Genomic DNA, 17,504 nt, shown 5'->3' on the forward strand with positions numbered 1-17,504 from the left:
CTGGCAATGATTCTTTGTTTCATTTTTATTTTGCTTGCTTATTTGTTTATTTATTTTATTGATATATAATTGACATACAACATTTTATTAGTTTCAGGTATACAATATGATAATATTTCAGGCATACAGCATTATAATATTTTCTACACACGGAAATAGGCAGTAATTAAGTGATTGAGTCCTAGTATGCCCTTTTAACTTTGGGTGTGTTTGTGTGTGCATGCATTCATTTAAAATTTCTGACCAGGAAAATAAGTAGTGAGAAACATATTGGACCCTAGGGAGCTAGAGCTTCAATTACAAGGAAAATAATTTGAACTGTAAAGAATCTGTGTACATAACTGAGTGGGAGGTAAATCTGATATGTGCAGCTGGGAACTGGGCAGGAGGTAGAAGGCTTTGTGTTTATGAGTGCATAGTTTAAAACAGAATTTACCTTTAAAAACGTATTCATTCACTAAAAATTTTACATTACAAAATTTCTTATTTACAAGAAGATTTCTTTAAGATCACGTTTTTCTGTTGAAATGTGGTCTTCAGGTGGTGAAACATTAAACAGTAATTGTAAATAACAGGTGACTTTGACAAAATACACAGAATGTTGATTAAGATGAACCTGAATCCAGTAACACAAGAGTCCACTGATTATAAAGATAAGCCCATAAACATGCTCCATTTTAGGAGTTTTAATCAATGGCGTCAAAATTAGAAACAAAGATATAGCTATGGATCCAAATATAAATGGCAAAGGCACCTGAAAGTTAAAAAAAAATTAAGATTAGTGATGACATTGTCTAAAAGTTTCTATAAACAACATGAGAAAAGTCTCTTTCTTTTGGAGCAAGTGTTTCCAAACACCAGAGAGAAAACTACAAATATATTTTCAAATATATTTAGAGGGAGAGTATCAGTATTACATTATAAAATGTAAATCAAAAGCAGACTGAATGGAAAAAAGTAAAACTTTAATTTTATTCATTTTATACTTATCAAGAATGCCTGCCCTAGCCATCAGATATTGTCATTTATTTACTAAGATTAGTGCTTTATTTTCAAGCATAGAAAAAATACATTTAAGCATCATCATCATAGATAAAAATTAGCTGTGTCATCCTAGTATTAGTCATTGAAGCACTTCTACTTTTGGGAATATGGAAACCCAGTCATGTCATAACTGTTACGTTTGTTTATGATGCTTCTTTAATGGTGTATGCGCCAGTCTTTCTTAGCGCAGCATCAAGTGATAGATATAGCAGGAATGCTGGACTCAGAAAAGTTTGGTTAGAAATGTAACCTCTGGTATTTTAACTGCTCATTCTTTTGACAAGTAGTCACTGAAATTCTAAATGGCACGTGCTGTGCTATGGATTATTGTTATTGGTGTTTAGTTGCTAAGTTGTGTTTGACTCTTTGTAACCTCATGGAGCTATAGCCTGCCAGGCCCCTCTGTCCATTATGGCATTTCCCAGGCAAGAATACTGGTGTGGGTTGCCATTTCCTTCTCCAGAGATATTTAAAACAGACAAAGAAGGTTTTTTTCCATGGAGTTCAGTGCCAGAATCTAGCAGTGTAACTGGTCTACCTACTTAATCTGATCTTCAGACCCATTTGCAGAGAACAGCCAGCAGGTGGCTCCCCAAGTCTCTTTGGTGGTCTCCCCAAGGAGACCCCAAACCCTGCATAGTGAGATCCTCAGGGCCCCACACCTCCCCAACCCCTGAAGGAAGGACGTGGTGGGTCAGCAGGTGCCAAGGGATAAATATGTTCAGGGGTTTTCAAGCAAATATTCGTGAAATATGTGTGTTTTGTGTGGAGAAGGAAATGGCAACTCACTCCAGTATTCTTGCCTCAAACATCCCTCGGACAGAGGAGGCTGGTGGGCTACAGTCCATGAGGCTGTAGAGTCAGACACGACTGAGTGACTAAACACACACACACACACACCATTTAAAATCTGAGTTTTTTTTAAAAATGTTTCCTCTTAGACCCATTTGCAAAGTGAGTTTTTTTCTGGTCTTTTAATAAAGTCTTTGTCAGAATTGCATACAGTGTACTTCAGTAGAATGTCCTCAAGAAAATGATATTTCTTAATTAACCTTATAAAAATAATTTGTAATCACTCCTTACTCTTCTATGGGACTAAGAAGATTCTTAATGAAAAGATTCATCTTTATTTTTAAAGTAACTGAAACACAGCAGGTAGTCACTGCATAATCGTTGAATAAATGGATGACTAAAATCCAAGATATTGTTCACTCTTTTCAACATGAAGCATGGCCAAGAGGGATCCATTGTGGGGGGGAAGAAAGTCAAGATTGTCTAAACTAGTGTTTCTTAAAATAGAATCAGTCGACCTCTCTGCATAAGAATCCCCAAGATAATTGATAAATACACAGATTCCTAAGGCCTGACTAAGATCTAGTAAGTTAGAACCCCTGGGGTGAGTCTGGGAATTCAGATTTCAGTAAACATACTCAAGTGGCTTTATGGTCAGTGGTATGAAATAAGGGACTATCGTTTTATTTTCCACACAGTCTCTACAACCAGGAGGTATCTTAACCATATTGACCACTGGATTATAATTATAACACAATTAAAGAGTAAAACAAAGACTACTTGGGGACGTCTCTGGCAGTCCAGTGGTTAAGAGTCCACTTTTCAGTGCAGGGCATGTGGGTTTGGTCACTGGTCAGGGAATTAAGATCCCACATGCCAGGGGATGTAAGCCGTCATGTGGCAACTAGAGAAAGCCCATGCACTGCAATGAAGACCCAGCACAGTCAAGAAACAAAACCAAACAAAATATGACAGAGACTGTTTGGTTCCTTTTAGGATTTACATTATAGCAAGGTATGGCTTATTTTATACCAAGGCAAAATAAATGAAAATAAGAGAGAGAAATGAGGGAAATAAATAAGGATAAGGAATGAATTTGGCTCACAAAATGCATGCCATGTAGCCCCATATAGAGTCTGGAAGCAGGCCACCAAAAGGCATGGGCTAAACCATTGTTTAGAAGAGGCTCAAGTATTCCTGATGCTAAAATCAGAGAAAATTTCCTCAGTGGATCTTTTATGGAGTACAGATTTCATCACTATCTTTTCAGTAAATATAACCAAATTTGGTTTCTGAAATCAAATGTGTGGTTTAAACGTGTGGTTTAAATCCCATCCCTAATCCTTTCGACTAGGGTAATTTTACCGAGTCTCTGAGCTCCCCAATTTTCCTGAAATTAAGTGGAGGAAAACGAAGAAAATCCATGCCAGTTGTTTGACCTGAACAGGTCATGCTCACGCCTCCTTCTAATACACTTCCTACACTATTGTCAGAATGGTCTTTTTTTTCAAATGAGAGTTTGGTTTTGTTTCATTTTTGTTTCAACCATATGTCTTTTGCATATGGTTGCTTGCATGCATGCTCAGTCGCTCAGTCATGTCCAGCTCTTTGCGACCAGCCAGACCCCTTTGTGCATGGAATTCTCCAGGCAAGATTACTGGAGTGAGTAGCCATTTCTACTCCAGGGGATCTCCCTGACCCAAGGACCGAATCCATGTCTGTTGTATTGGCAGGCGGATTCTTTACCACTGTGCCACCTGGGAAGCATATGGTTGCTTAGGTAGCTCATTACTCAGACAGGCATACCCCTCTGAGGGGGCAAAAGGGAGCTGATATCTAGCTTGTGCTCTGCTCACCAAGCTCTGTGTCTGGGCATGGAGCTGTGTCTGCCTAGAAGCAGGGGTGATTTATTATTTTTAGCACAAGGACACTTTAGGAACCTACAGTAGCCCTGCCAACATTACCTAGAGGATGGTGATTCCATTTTGTTAGCTAAGTTCAGGTTCAAAATTTTTAGAATCAACTAAACTGAGGCTTAGATTACCATCTTGTTGGATAAAATGAAGACTGTTCAAGGAGATACTCAAGAAGAGAATGCCATGTCATGGGTAGTGGGTCGACAAGGGTTGACATTGGGTCATGGACTGAGGGGATGCTTTTGAAAAGGGCCAGGATTCTTCCCTCAAAAGTGTTATTGCCTAACTCCTGAAAGATGATGCAAAGGATAACATTTATCTTCCTCATAGAGAATCAGTTTCAACATTATACTCTAGAAAAATCAAACCAAACACACCCCATACAGCCAATTACACATTCAGTTCAGTTCAGTCACTCAGTTGTGTCTGACTCTTTGTGACCCCATGGACTGCAGCACTCCAGGCCTCCCTGTCCATCACCAACTCCCGGAGCTTACTCAAACTCATATCCGTTGAGTTGGTGATGCCATCCAACCATCTCATCCTCTGTTGTCCTCTTCTCCTCTCGCCTTCAATCTTTCCCAGCATCAGGGTCTTATTTCCAATGAGTCAGAATTACACATTAGTAAGTTGGGAAATGGAGGTCTGGTTCAGATGTTTCAAAGTTTGACTCATGATTGGTTAGAAGCATCCCATATAGTATAAAAAAGGCTTCCCTGGTCCCTCAGATGGTAAGGAATCCACTTGCACTGCTGGAGACCTGGGTTTGATTCCTGGGTTGGGAAGATCCCCTGGAGAAGGAAATGGCAACCCACTCCAATATTCTTGCGTGGGAAATCCCACGGACAGAGGAGCCTGGCAGGCTGCAGTCCATGTGGTTGCAAAAAGTCGGACACGACTGAGTGAGTAACACTAACAATATAGAATAAAGATTATATTCTTAAAAAGAGAATAGGAATTTAATATTAAGTTTTTAGACTTGATTTACCTTGTAAGGTCTAGGTAGGTTGGGTTCCTGGTACCTTAGTTTAAGTAAACCTATCATATGTAGCCCTCTTAAAAACCATAATGCTAGCCCTGAATATCTTATTAAATTGATTAAGTCTGAGGTTATAATAACAATGGAAGTTAAGATGATTATCTGGGTAACAGCCATGGTTGGACAGGAGTGGCTATTGAGCATCGAGAAGATCAACGGCAGCTGTCCTTCTTGGCTTGCTGTGTAGATCATCCTTGACGCTGAGAGCACTGTGCAGCACATGGAGCTAAATACTGAAGTTGAAATTCCAAAAGAAATGGCCCATTGCATAGAAGGCATTATTTTGTCCGTCCAGGTGAGAGCAACGGCATCTACAAAAATTTTAGAAAAATTTCAAAATGGTCAATTTTGACTTTGATTGAAATTATAGCAATAATTCTCCACTTCCTCCTGCATCCATACCCTTTGTAATAAATCTTGTAGCTTATTCTAAGAAAGGGAGTCTCTTTACTTATTCTTGAATACAGTTTGACCTTGTGGTCTGTTTTGGCCAGTGGAATGCATTGGAAGGGGTAATGTGCCCTTCATTTCAAACTTTCTAAGACTAGCTTGTGCATAAGATGTGGGAGGCACTTTTCAGTACTTTTTAGGGCTCAAAGTGTATTGAAGTGAAAGTAAAGTGAGTGTTAGTCACTCAGTTGTGTCTGACTCTGTGACCCAATGGATGGTAGCTGGCCAGGCTCCTCTGTCCGTGAGATTCTCTAGGCAAGAATCCTGGAGTGGGTAGCCATTCCCTTCTCCAAGGGATCTTCCCAACCCAGGGATTGAACCCAGGTCTCCTGCACTGCAGGCAGATTCTTTACCATCTGACCCACCAGGGAAGCCCAAGTGTGTTGAACTTAGAATCAATCTAATCAGTGGGACATCAGGCAGGAGGTAGGCATCTCAGTCAGACTGAGGGGGGTGCGATGACACTGTGGGGGAGGCAGAGAGTATCTGTTCTGGAAACAGTAAGCTGTTTGGAAAGGCTGTTGTGTGGCGAGGGTGTATGTGTGCACAAAGGCAGGAGATGAGGATGGAAAGTTAAGCTTCAGTTAGGTCTTGGAGAATCTGCCATGGTCAGCTTAGGAGCTGACACTTGGTCTGAAGGAAGGTAATGACTGGGTGAGAGTGCGCTTAGGAGGAGACGTAAGAAAACAGATGGCGGAACACTTAAGCAGGGAGGTGACAGGATCATATCTGTGTTTTATAGAGCCCCACTCTTTGCGACCCCATGGACTGTAGCCCTCCAGGCTCCTCTCTCCATGGGATTCTCTAGGCAAGAGTACCGGAGTGGGTAGCCATTCCCTTCTCCAGGGGATCTTCCCAACCCAGGACTGAACCCAGGTCTTCTGCGCTGCAGGCAGGTTCTTCACTGTCTGAGCCACGAGGGAAGCCCCTCAGAGAATTATTTCTTGAGATTGAGTGGAGGCTAGATAGAAGAAGAAAGTTAGAGGTGAGGGCGTAAACTTGGAGGTTGTTGCTGCGAATGAAGTGAGGAAAATAGGGGCCTGGGCACTGGCGGTGGGAAAGAAGAGGAAAGAACACCCGAAGAGACGTGAGTGAGGTGGGTCTCCACGGAACTGGCAGCCTGGCTTGGAAGTGGGGTGAAAGGCAAAGTATAACTCTCCCCTTCAGTTTAATAGTTAAAAGAATTCTTCTTCAGAGTGTTACTGTATTTCTGTGAGACCAAATTGTGGCAAGGAGCACGTTTTTGTTTACTTTTACAAATTTGTATTTCTCTTTTTCTTTTAGAATCAACACATCATTTTTAGACTAGTCTCAGAGAAGATGCAGAAATACATCTTTTGGTGTTTTTGAGCCATGTAGAGCTTTTTTTTTTTTTTTTAATGAATTTCAACACGTCTGGCGGGGGATTCAGGTCACTGCAGTGACATCATCAGCCCCTCCACGACCACACACACCGCACGTGGTCATAAGCCCCTGTGCCTGTCTGCATGTACAGCATTTTTGTAGCCTGCATTTTTTTGATGTGTTATTTGGCCTTTATCCAGAATATTTGAAGAGCTAGTCACTCTCAGTAAGTGAATTTTCTAGATAACCAAACTTCTTTCAGGGATAACTATTTTTTAAAAATTAAAATTTGGGGGAATTTTTCCAATATATTTCAAACACTACTCTGCCTTTTTAAAGTAAAATGAACATAATTTAACATTTTTTTGGGAAAAGACCCAATGTTGTCATTTAAAATCATCAGTTAATTCTGTGGAAATAATTACCTAGTATTATAAAAATGATTTTTTTCTGATTGTAAGTAGAAGATGCTAATTGTGGAAAATATGAACAGTATAAAAAAAGAAATAAAAATTTCTTATAATCTTACCATTCAGATGGCACCATTTACTATTATCTTTTTATTATATTTCCATTTAGTCCTGTCTATGTGTGTATGTTATAAAACAATATGCATTAATAAAATTTATCACCTGATGTATATTAATATGTATTCATATGATTGCTTGCTTTGTTTTGATTTCATTTGCTTATACTGACATACTTTAGTATGGTGATTGAGAACATAGGTTTTGGAGTTAACATGGATTTGAGTTTGTCTTTTTCAATTATGAGCTGGGTGGCTTTGAGCACCATACTTGGTAGAATTGGGAAGAATATATTTTTTGAAGGTCAGATCTTGTAAACTGCTGTCCAGATTTACAACCCATTGCTAGCAATAACCTGGATAAGAAGCAATCTTTTATCATGAGAAGAGCATGACTGGAACCTACTTTTGCATCTTATTAAGCTTGTTCATTACTTAACTCCCAGGCGCTGCAGTTTCCTCATCTGAGAAAAAGAAGACGATACTGCCTGTTCCAAATGACTGTTCTGAGGGTGGTTATCAGGGTGCGCCCTGGAGAGTGGAGCGTCTCCTAACAGTGTTGCTTCGTCGCCCTCTCGCCTTGCTGGCTCCTGTTTCTCTTTCCTCTCTCTCCTCTGTGTCCCTCCTCCTCTTTTTCCTTCTCTTTTTCTGTGTCCCTCCTTCTCTTTCTCTCCGTCTCCGCTTCCTCTTTCCAGTTCTTTCTGTTTCACAATCTTCTACCCTTAGATTTTGGTCTGTTAGCATGTACTCATCTTTTATACATTTTTAGATGATCATTTTTCCTTTCCTTATAAAAACCAAAGCAGGAACCCATTACATTTGTACTCTTACAGGTGTCCTGAACAAATCAGTAGTATATAGGAGTCCTTATTTATTCAGAAAAGACAGTAGTGACTATTTCCTCTTTGTCTAGATACGTTCATACCTGCAGAGACGATTTCCTTGGGAGTCAAAACTGCCAGGTAGGATACGTTAGCCAGTAAGTAAACCACAGCCACCATGGGAATGCCAGTCATCAGAGATTTGGGAATGTTCTTACCAGGATTTTTTATCTCTCCTAAAAAACACAAATAAACTCATCAGAAAAGGACATGTTATGAGACTTTTGAAGACTTTGTGATAAAATGTATGAAAAAGTATTATGCATATATCTGTTGTTTCCTCATCTGCTTGGCTGTTTCTACGTTGGTCCTATGCAAGTTTTGCCTGAGAGCTTGGATTTCTCACCATCTTACACTAAAAATCCAATTATCCCAGTCATTTCATGATTATGGGTTTACAGTGACGGAGAAGACTGTATAGTACAAGCTACTGTGTACAAAGTGATAAGCTCTAAGGATACATTGTACAGCACATGGAATGTAGCCAATATTTTATAACTATAGAGTATAACCTTTAAAACCCGTGAATCATTCTGTTGTACACCTGAAACTTCTACAATATTGTAAATCAACTATGCCTCAGTAAAAGAGAGAAAGAAATGAAACAGAGGTGAGAGCAGAGTAGGGGAGAAAGTTTGCATTAAATGAGACGCGAGAAATGACATTTGAGGGAAGGCCTAAGGGAAGGGAGGGAGGGAGATACTTGAAGATCCCAGCAGGGAGCCTTCTCTGCAAAGCGAACAGTAGGTGAAGAAGGAAAACAAGTCCCCTCCCCCACCTCGCCCCAGCGACTTTTTGTGAGCACTTTTACGTCTCTGCCTGTCACAGAGGCTTCCACAGTGTGGTACTGAATACCCGCCATGGCGCTAAGGACATACTGGGCCGCGTCTGCATTTCAAACACAGAGGAAACTGCAGGGTCTCAGAGACGTTAAGAGACTCGCCCAAGGTCACACAGCAACTAAGCGGTGAGGGAAGGATTTGAAGCCATTTAGTCTGACACCAGACAGTAACCACTGCGCCCTCCAGCCTGGGTGTAGCTAGATCTCTTGGACCTTGGGGTGATGGGTTTCTTGGACAGAAGGTGCAGAGTCCATTTTGACACTTACTCTCAACTTCTTGGATAGAAGTCCTCAGTTGGGACAATCTTTGAGCTCTGATACATAATAATGTTTTCAAACCAATAGCAGGGATGAGCTCAAATCACCTAACAATGTCAGTTTTTGTTAGTTGCAGGGGCCTTATCTCAGGGGACTTATCTGGTGGCTCAGATGGTAAAGTGTCTGTCTACAATGCGGGAGACCCAGATTCGATCCCTGGGTTGGGAAGATCCCCTGGAGAAGGAAACGGCAATCCACTCCAGGACTATTGCCTGGAAAATCCCATGGACAGAGGAGCCTGGTAGGCTACAGTCCACGGGGTCTCAAAGAGTCACTGAGCCACTTCACCTTCACTTTTTATCTCAGGGGAGGAGACACCGCATCAACAGTGAATTCTGGAAATTGGCATATTGTCTCAAAATTCCTAGACATCATACTGTTTTGCTTAAAAAGGAAGTTCAGGGAAGTAGTTAAGAACATAGGCTCTGGAGCTAGAGGGCTCGGGGCTTGAACCTGTCCCTAACCCTCACTAGTTGTTGGAGCTTGGGAAACAGGCTTTGCAGTTGGCAACAAAGATTGCCAGTTCACAGATCTGTGCAAATAAAAAATGTACAGTTGTTAAAGACTGTTTAGTATGTAGCCTGTCTCTCCATCCCACCTGAGGTATGTCATTCTTTCCCCCTTTTTTCAGAAGTAGTGGTTCTCTTGTCATCTCTTTCCCTCAAGCAAACGGACCTCTGAGGAAGTTCCTTACTCTCCCAAGCAAGCTTTTCTTTACCTAGGCTTAAGTGTGAATGGAATTCATCTCATGGAATATGAATGAAATTATAAGAGGAAAACAATTCAGAGCCCGCTAGGCAATAAAGAGATTGCTTAATCTAGTCAAGTGGTGAAGGAAATTTGTTGTGAGCCATGTAGAAGAGTCTGTCCACCCAAATTCCAACTGGGAAGAAATTAGGAGATGGTGATATGAAATCAATGTTAGGTGACTTGTGAGCTCTCGGGGTCCCCTATTACCATAGCGATGGGGTGACGGAACCAGTCTGTGCATATGTGTCCTGAAGTGCTCGGATCCCATGTTCTGTTTGGAGTCTGGGCAGTGTAAGTGACTGTGTGCGTTGGCATACACCCAGCAGCTTCAGTCGCTGGAGAGTGACCCTGAGCCCCGGTGTAAGCAATGACTCTATAACACGGCAAGGTGGTGCTCCCCTCCTCCAGCTTCAGGGAGCAATGGCTGCTGGCTCCCCACAGCTGACCCCTTCTCCTGAGATTTGTCCTTGGCCTTGGGTGGCTCTGCAGGGATGGGTAAGCTGGCTTGCTTAGAAAAACCTACAAGTTTACTTTCTCCCCTCAGAGGCAGCCCCCAGTAGTTGATTAACTGATAAAAGGTACAACAGTCCATCCCTAAGGCCACTGCTTAGGAACGTTTTGTATTTTTCCTACTCTAGCAGTACTGTCTAATCAAAATTGTATTTTAAAACTTCTAGTGGATGCATAAGAGAAAGACAGGTGAAATGGAATTAATAATATATATTTCTCCTCAAACATCCAAAATTTCATCATTGCAGTATGTAACACTTGTAAAAAACTAATGAGCTCTGGACAATGGACAATGTTTTGTTCATTCAAGATTTTGATTTCTGGTGTGTATTTTACATCTGTGGAGCACCTCGGTATGACTACATTTCAGACGCTCACTGGCTCCATAAGGCTGGTGAGTGTGGCTGGGCAGTGTGGCTCTGTAGGATCTGACTGAGGCCAGACTTCAGCTGAAACCACGTCTGCTCAGCAACTCTCCCTTCCTTGTCCTGCTTCCTTCACGCCTCATGGCTGTCTCTGGGAGTCAGGTCCTCAACAAAGTGCTGCCTCAAGGGTCCCCATCTCAGGCTTTGCTTCGCATTAACCCAATATAAGATGGGAATGTTTCAAATCAAGTACAACAATGATCAGCCCCTGACACCATTTATTTTCTGCTAAATTATACGAATTGTGCCAGTGTCTAATTTTTATAAGAATCTGACATGTGAGATCATCTGAAAGAACAGCCTTGTTACTTAGATTTGAAATGTAAATGAATTTTCAGATGTGCGATTTAAAGTTGCAAGTATAGGAGACATTAAGTTTATAAACCATATTTAAGTGTTTAAGGAAATAAAATTCATCTTATATGAGGCAATGTTTTAGCATTACAGGATTTGAGATTAGAAAGATTTTTCAAGTCAGACATTTAAAATGCTTAAAAATTAAATACATTTTAACACACAGTTGAAAGAGTTTAAAAGAATGAGGTTATATTCTTTAGTGAAATTTAATATGTTCCATATATTAGTCAACGCTGGATCATGGAAAAAGCAAGAGAGTTCCAGAAAAAAAAACATTTATTTCTGCTTTATTGACTATGCCAGAGCCTTTGACTGTGTGGATCACAATAAACTGTGGAAAATTCTGAAAGAGATGGGAATACCAGACCACCTGACCTGCCTCTTGAGAAACCTATACGCAGGTCAGGAAGCAACAGTGAGAACTGGACATGGAACAACAGACTGGTTCCAAATAGGAAAAGGAGTACATCAAGGCTGTATATTGTCACCCTGCTTATTTAACTTCTATGCAGAGTACATCATGAGAAATGCTGGACTGGAAGAAACACTAGAATCAAGCTAGAATCAAGATTGCCGGGAGAAATATCAGTAACCTCAGATATGCTGATGACATCACCCTTATGGCAGAAAGTGAAGAGGAACTAAAAAGCCTCTTGATGAAAGTGAAAGAGGAGAGTGAAAAAGTTGGCTTAAAGCTCAACATTCAGAAAACGAAGATCATGGCTTCTGGTCCCATCACTTCATGGAAAATAGATGGGGAAACAGTAGAAAGAGTGTCAGACTTAATTTTTTGGGGCTCCAAAATCACTGCAGATGGTGACTGCAGCCATGAAATTAAAAGACGCTTACTCCTTGGAAGAAAAGTTATGACCAACCTAAATAGTATATTCAAAAGCAGAGACATTACTTTGCCGACTAAGGTCCGTCTAGTCAGTCATGTATGGATGTGAGAGTTGGACTGTGAAGAAGGCTGAGCGCCGAAGAATTGATGCTTTTGAACTGTGGTGTTGGAGAAGACTCTTGAGAGTCCCTTGGACTGCAAGGAGATCCAACCAGCCCATTCTCAAGGAGATCAGTCCTGGGTGTTCTTTGGAAGGACTGATGCTAAAGCTGAAGCTCCAGTACTTTGGCCACCTCATATGAAGAGTTGACTCATTGGAAAAGACTCTGATGCTGGGAGGGATTGGGGGCAGGAGGAGAAGGGGACGACCGAGGATGAGATGGCTGGATGGCATCGCAGACTCAATGGACGTGAGTCTGAGTGACCTCCGGGAGATGGTGATGGACAGGGAGGCCTGGCGTGCTGCGATTCATGGGGTCACAGAGTCGGACACGACTGAGCGACTGAACTGAACTGAACTTAATAAAGAACAAGAAAAAGTGAATTTTATGTAAAATATTTAGTTTTATATGTGTATATGATTATTTATAAGTTAATGGTTTGTGAAAACTTATGATTTTTGAATTTACACTGTAAGAAAATTGACTAATAATTTTAACTCCAACTTTGGGAAGTTCTAAAACTCACATTAACATCTAACATGGAATTCTTTTTTTCTTTAAGAAGGGGAGAGTAAAAGATAAGAAAAATTTAGCCTGTGCCAATGTAACAGTTTTTCTTCTTCATCCTACCTTTTCCCCACCACAGTTCAGATAAACAGCATCCTTTATAAAGAGTTCTTTGGGAATACTGTCTCTTGGTTCACCCTGGCTGTTTTTAATGTGGAAAATTCCTTGTGCTCCCAAACAGATCCCAACTTTGCTCAGATCCTTAGGACCTGGGAGTATTATCAAATTTTAAGTATGTCCAGGGAAGTAGTAGACTCATTAGGTTGTGTTTCCTGCCTTATTCCTGTCTTCAGTGTGAGCTGAGACCAGGACCTTTGCTTTCCAACCATGGAGAAGTGATCTGCCTGCTTAGACTTCCTGCTTGGTCTCCCATAAACGGAAGGAAGATTAGGCCTAATGAGCCTTTTTTTTTCTTCCACGTGTGTACAACTTCAGTTTCTGGAGGACCAACATGGAATCGTGAGGGTGAATGAAGTCTGTCATAGATTTCCATCTTAGCACGAGAATGGGTGCTTCAGGCTCTCCAGTCCTCAGGAAGTCCTCCGTTCCCCTTGAAACTGACATACAGCACCCCACCCCCCACAGCCACAGTTTCATGATCCATGGTTTCATTTACGCGCAGTTAACCATGATCTGAAAGTATTAAATGGAACATTCCAGAAATAAACAATTCAGAAATTTTAAATCGCATGCCATTTTGAGTATTGTGGTGAAATCACATGTCATCCTGCTTGTCCTTCCCAGTATGAGAATCACCCGTGTTTCTAGGGTTCACGCTGTATATGTGTTGTTGGGATAGGAAAAAGCATAATATATATAGGATTCAGTATTATCCATGGTTTCAGGCAGCCACTGGGGGTCTTAGAATGAATCCGCCGTGGATAAGGGGGGATTACTGTATATTGCAACATGCTCAATGTCAGGAGGAGGGTTTCCAAGTACGTATGTGTAGTCTGTCTCTGAAAAGTTCCTCTAATAGGCAGCCAATCGGGGTGTTGCTCTGGCCAAAAGTGAATTTGTTTTGGGCAACCTTGTGTGCAGCACCGGGGAACTAGACTTTTCAAGTCCGCTTTCAGGGCTTTGGGAGAGGAGTGGATCCAAATCTAAGCTAGTGGGGTCATTATTACTGCAGCTTTCCCTAAGGGTCAGCCAAAACTGCAGCTATCTATTTCTCCTCCTAAATTCCGTTCACTAACAATGGCAATGCTGGGAAGATTATGAAATCTGAGGCTCTCTTAAATTGCTCCCAATATTAATGTGTTTTATGTAATCCTGATTTTCTAAACAGCATATCATGGTTCCTTGCAAGGATTGTTCCTTGCAAAAGTCACACAAGTCATGTTACAGAAGCAGAGACCTTTTGTCCTTTTGTAGTTGCGTGGCTAGAACTCAGGTCCAGCAATTCTCAATATCACTAGAGACTTCTTTGAATATTGTCAGACCTGCTACTGAGATGGCTGCACTGATGGCTTTGAGACCTAATGAAAGTAAAAGTCACTCAGTCGTGTTCGACTCCACAACCCCATGGACTATAGACTCCATGGAATTCTCCAGGCCAGAATACTGGAGTGGGTAGCCTTTCCCTACTCCAGGGGACTTTCTGATCCCAAGGATTGAACCCAGGTCTCCTGCATTGCAGGCAGATTCTTTACCAGCTGAGCCACTGTTGCTACTGCTAAGTCACTTCAGTCGTGTCAGACTGTGCAATCCCATGGACAGCAGCCCACCAGACTCCTCTGCCCAGGGGATTCTCTAGCAAGAGTACTGGAGTGTGTTGCCATTTCCTTCCCCAAGCTGAGCCACAAGGAAACCTAATGAAATTCCTTATTTCAGAATTAAATATAAAGATGTCTAGTGGTGCTTGGGATTCAGTGTTATTCCTTCAGGAGGCCCTGGCACAAGAATCTAGATGCAAGCTGTCTCTTCTGTTTATACTTGGTCAGGAATATGACAGCTCAGAAACCCTGAGAACCAAACCCGAGGGAGCTAGTTCTTTCTAGCCAGGATCACCCGATTTTGACACAGAAGAAGCCAGATCTCTAAATCTGGCAAGTTAATAAAGTGCTGGTTCTGATAGCCAGCCCCATGCAATTAGCCCCAAGTTCTGACCCTATTACTGCACTCCTGGCGTTCGACCTTCTGCTCTGAGAGTCAGGCCTGGCTGAGTGACTGAGCACACCCTACTACTCTGCAGATCTGGAAGTTTCACTGGGCCTTTCAGACACAGCCATATTCACCTGAGGTTGCTCACATTTCTCCGACCAGCTCCAGTTATGAGATTCTTGTCCTTAATTCAAGGTTTCACTTGTTTGATGACAAATCAGACCAGGAGCAGGAGGAGAATGAGATAAGTGTTTCAAACAGAACTGAGTCTCAAGCTGCACTGTGCCGTGTCTTTAGGTAAGGATCACTATCAGGAACACCTCTGCTTGCCTCCGTGTGATGCTTTTCTTTAGAAGGGGTGCTCCAACATCTGGGTATTTAATTTTGCAGAACGGACCCCCTCTCCCCCAACTGACCAGGTGACCTCTGGAGGAGGCAGATGCACAAGCAGTGACCTGTGAGACTCTGCCTCCACGTATATCCAGGATTTCCACTTTGCACTCAGGTACCTTTTAATGGCCAAGCTAGCAGCAAGGTGATTATGTCATAATTAATTTGTGCTAGATAAATTCAGATCTCATCATTATTTGAAAGGCTTTGATATTTAACAATCTATTAATTTTATAGTGAGAAATTTCAACATTGCATCTGCCAATTAAAAAAGAAAATGTTAAATTACTAAAGAATTATATCAACGATTAAATTTTAGTAATCTACATGAGTGAACAAAGCATCTCATTGACCAACATAAAAAACATAAAAAATAACTTAAAAGTTTCAGTAATTCAAAGATTGAGAACTTGTATAAAGATTTTCTTTGGAATTTTACACAACTTTGTATTTAATATATCCTTAATATTTTATAGTCCTATAATTTTATAACCAAAAAGTAATATAAAGAATTATTTTCTGTTTAGTTCTTTTGTTTACTCTAGAGAGCTGTGCAAGCATTACCAAAATCATTTGGTGCCATGACATCAGGGACAACAGTGCTGCCCTGCAGAAACAACAGCGCATATTAACAGGGAAGCGCTGATATTACACCAGTCCTTGTAATTGTGAAGAAGGGAAGCATTTCAATTGTCCACTATTGTGAAAGTGCAGCAAAGCCATCCTAAGGAATGCTATGCAGCAGTTGAAAGAATGTGTTAGGTGGCTAAGAGCTACTATGGAAAGTTCCCTAAGACATACTGTGGAATCAAAATTAGGATGCAGCATTTTACCAGTGCAGCAGGGGATGTGTAAAATCTGACGGTTTCATTTTTTAAAAATTAACATTGTATTAACATATTTCTAATATAATTGATATTTAACTCAAAATGTCTTGAAAAATTGCTAGACTAAATTACAGTAAAATCTGAGAGTGATCTTTTCTCCAGCAAACTTTTCCCAAGTTTGTTTAAACGGGATGACCAGAAAAGCACTAAATCCTCAGTATTTTATGTAGATAATTATCTACCAAGGCTTAATGATGATTAAACTCTGCTGCTTGCATGTAGAGCAGAGCAGAGTCAATTCACTTTCTCCCAAAGAAACAAATTGGATATTGTCTTTCTCCAGAGGGCTGCAGGCAAAACTTTATGCCTACAGCAGAAGTATGTCAGAAAAAGACTTACCTGCCATGCTGTTCAGGATCGACGTGCCAGAATACGCAAATAATCCTTGTAGGAAGGCTTCTGCAATCTGTGAGACGTCAGGAAGCTCAGTGTCCAAAGCGTTCTCGAACCTGGCCACGTTTTCCTTTTCCCCCATCCCTAACAGCACGATCCCAGTGAGGCAAATGAAGCAGAGGACAGTCATCTTCGCCAAAGTACTGACGGTTTGAAGCCAAGCCACAGTTTGCACCCCTCGAGCATTTAGAAGTCCCAAAGACAACAAAACAGCCAATGCTAGACACCTTTTTGGTAGCTCTGGAGCTGGGCACCCGGCGTAGAAAGGCTGAATTGTATAGGTAGATAATAACAAGCTTTCAGTAGCTAGCCTTAAGGGATGAGTAAATAGTTTGATCCAAAGATTGAGGAAAGCAACGGAGGCTCCAAGAGATCTTTTGAGGAAATAATACTGTGCCCCACTTATAGGGAAGGTCGTCCCCAGCTCTGCGTGGCTGAGAGCGGAGACCAAAGTCAGCACTGCACAAGCCGCCCAGATACTCAGGGAGACAGCCACATTCAGTGAGGAATATTTTAATACCCCTTTCGGAGACACAAAGATTCCTGCCCCTATTGTGGCGCTTAAGATTAAAATGTTTCCTCGGAAGAATCCTATTGCCCTTAGGAGCTGCATGCTTTTGCCTTTTCCCTGTTTGTTTTCTTAATCCTGGGAAATAATTTTGAAATCTCATGTGGATTGCTAACTCTTATACATTCCTCTCACGATGCTTCTGCACCATGTTTTCGTGATTTAGCCATGGTCCTTACATAAGCATTTTATTACTGCACTTAACTCGGTTTTAAAAATGATTAACTTGTGAAGAGTTCTAAAATCTTGTGATCTATCTGAAGGCCCAAGTTAAAATGTTCCACACGTTAATTATTTAAAAATTCAGTTATGCCTGTTGACGGTTGCACAATACTCTGAATGTGATTACTGCCACTGAACCGCACACTGCAGAGTGGTCAAGTGGCACACGTTGCATTCTC

General features: G+C 41.3%; 1 protein-coding gene across 1 annotated transcript; it reads right to left on the bottom strand.

The window, feature by feature from the left end:
• Positions 1 to 487: 487 nt before the first annotated feature.
• LOC138088357 (solute carrier family 7 member 12-like) lies at positions 488 to 17,148 on the bottom strand. The gene is made up of 4 exons (XM_068983442.1): positions 16,482 to 17,148; positions 8,037 to 8,168; positions 4,741 to 5,102; positions 488 to 754 (listed from the first exon to the last, which is right to left on the bottom strand). Exons 1-4 carry the CDS (start codon positions 17,146 to 17,148, stop codon positions 488 to 490), a joined length of 1,428 nt encoding a protein of 475 aa, XP_068839543.1.
• Between the last annotated feature and the right edge of the window lie 356 nt (positions 17,149 to 17,504).

This window comes from Capricornis sumatraensis, chromosome 11 (assembly GCF_032405125.1).
Source record: "Capricornis sumatraensis isolate serow.1 chromosome 11, serow.2, whole genome shotgun sequence".
Lineage (NCBI taxonomy): Eukaryota > Metazoa > Chordata > Mammalia > Artiodactyla > Bovidae > Capricornis > Capricornis sumatraensis.

What these genes read in the sequence shown, in the direction of transcription:
- LOC138088357 (XM_068983442.1), bottom strand. Translation starts at nt 17,148, where the DNA reads ATGCAGCTCCTAAGGGCAATAGGATTCTTCCGAGGAAACATTTTAATC. An exon ending in GATCCTGAACAGCATGGCAG is followed by an intron (nt 8,169 to 16,481) that starts GTAAGTCTTTTT and finishes TGTGTTTTTTAG; the next exon opens with GAGAGATAAAAAATCCTGGT. An exon ending in CAAGGAAATCGTCTCTGCAG is followed by an intron (nt 5,103 to 8,036) that starts GTATGAACGTAT and finishes AAATTTTTGTAG; the next exon opens with ATGCCGTTGCTCTCACCTGG.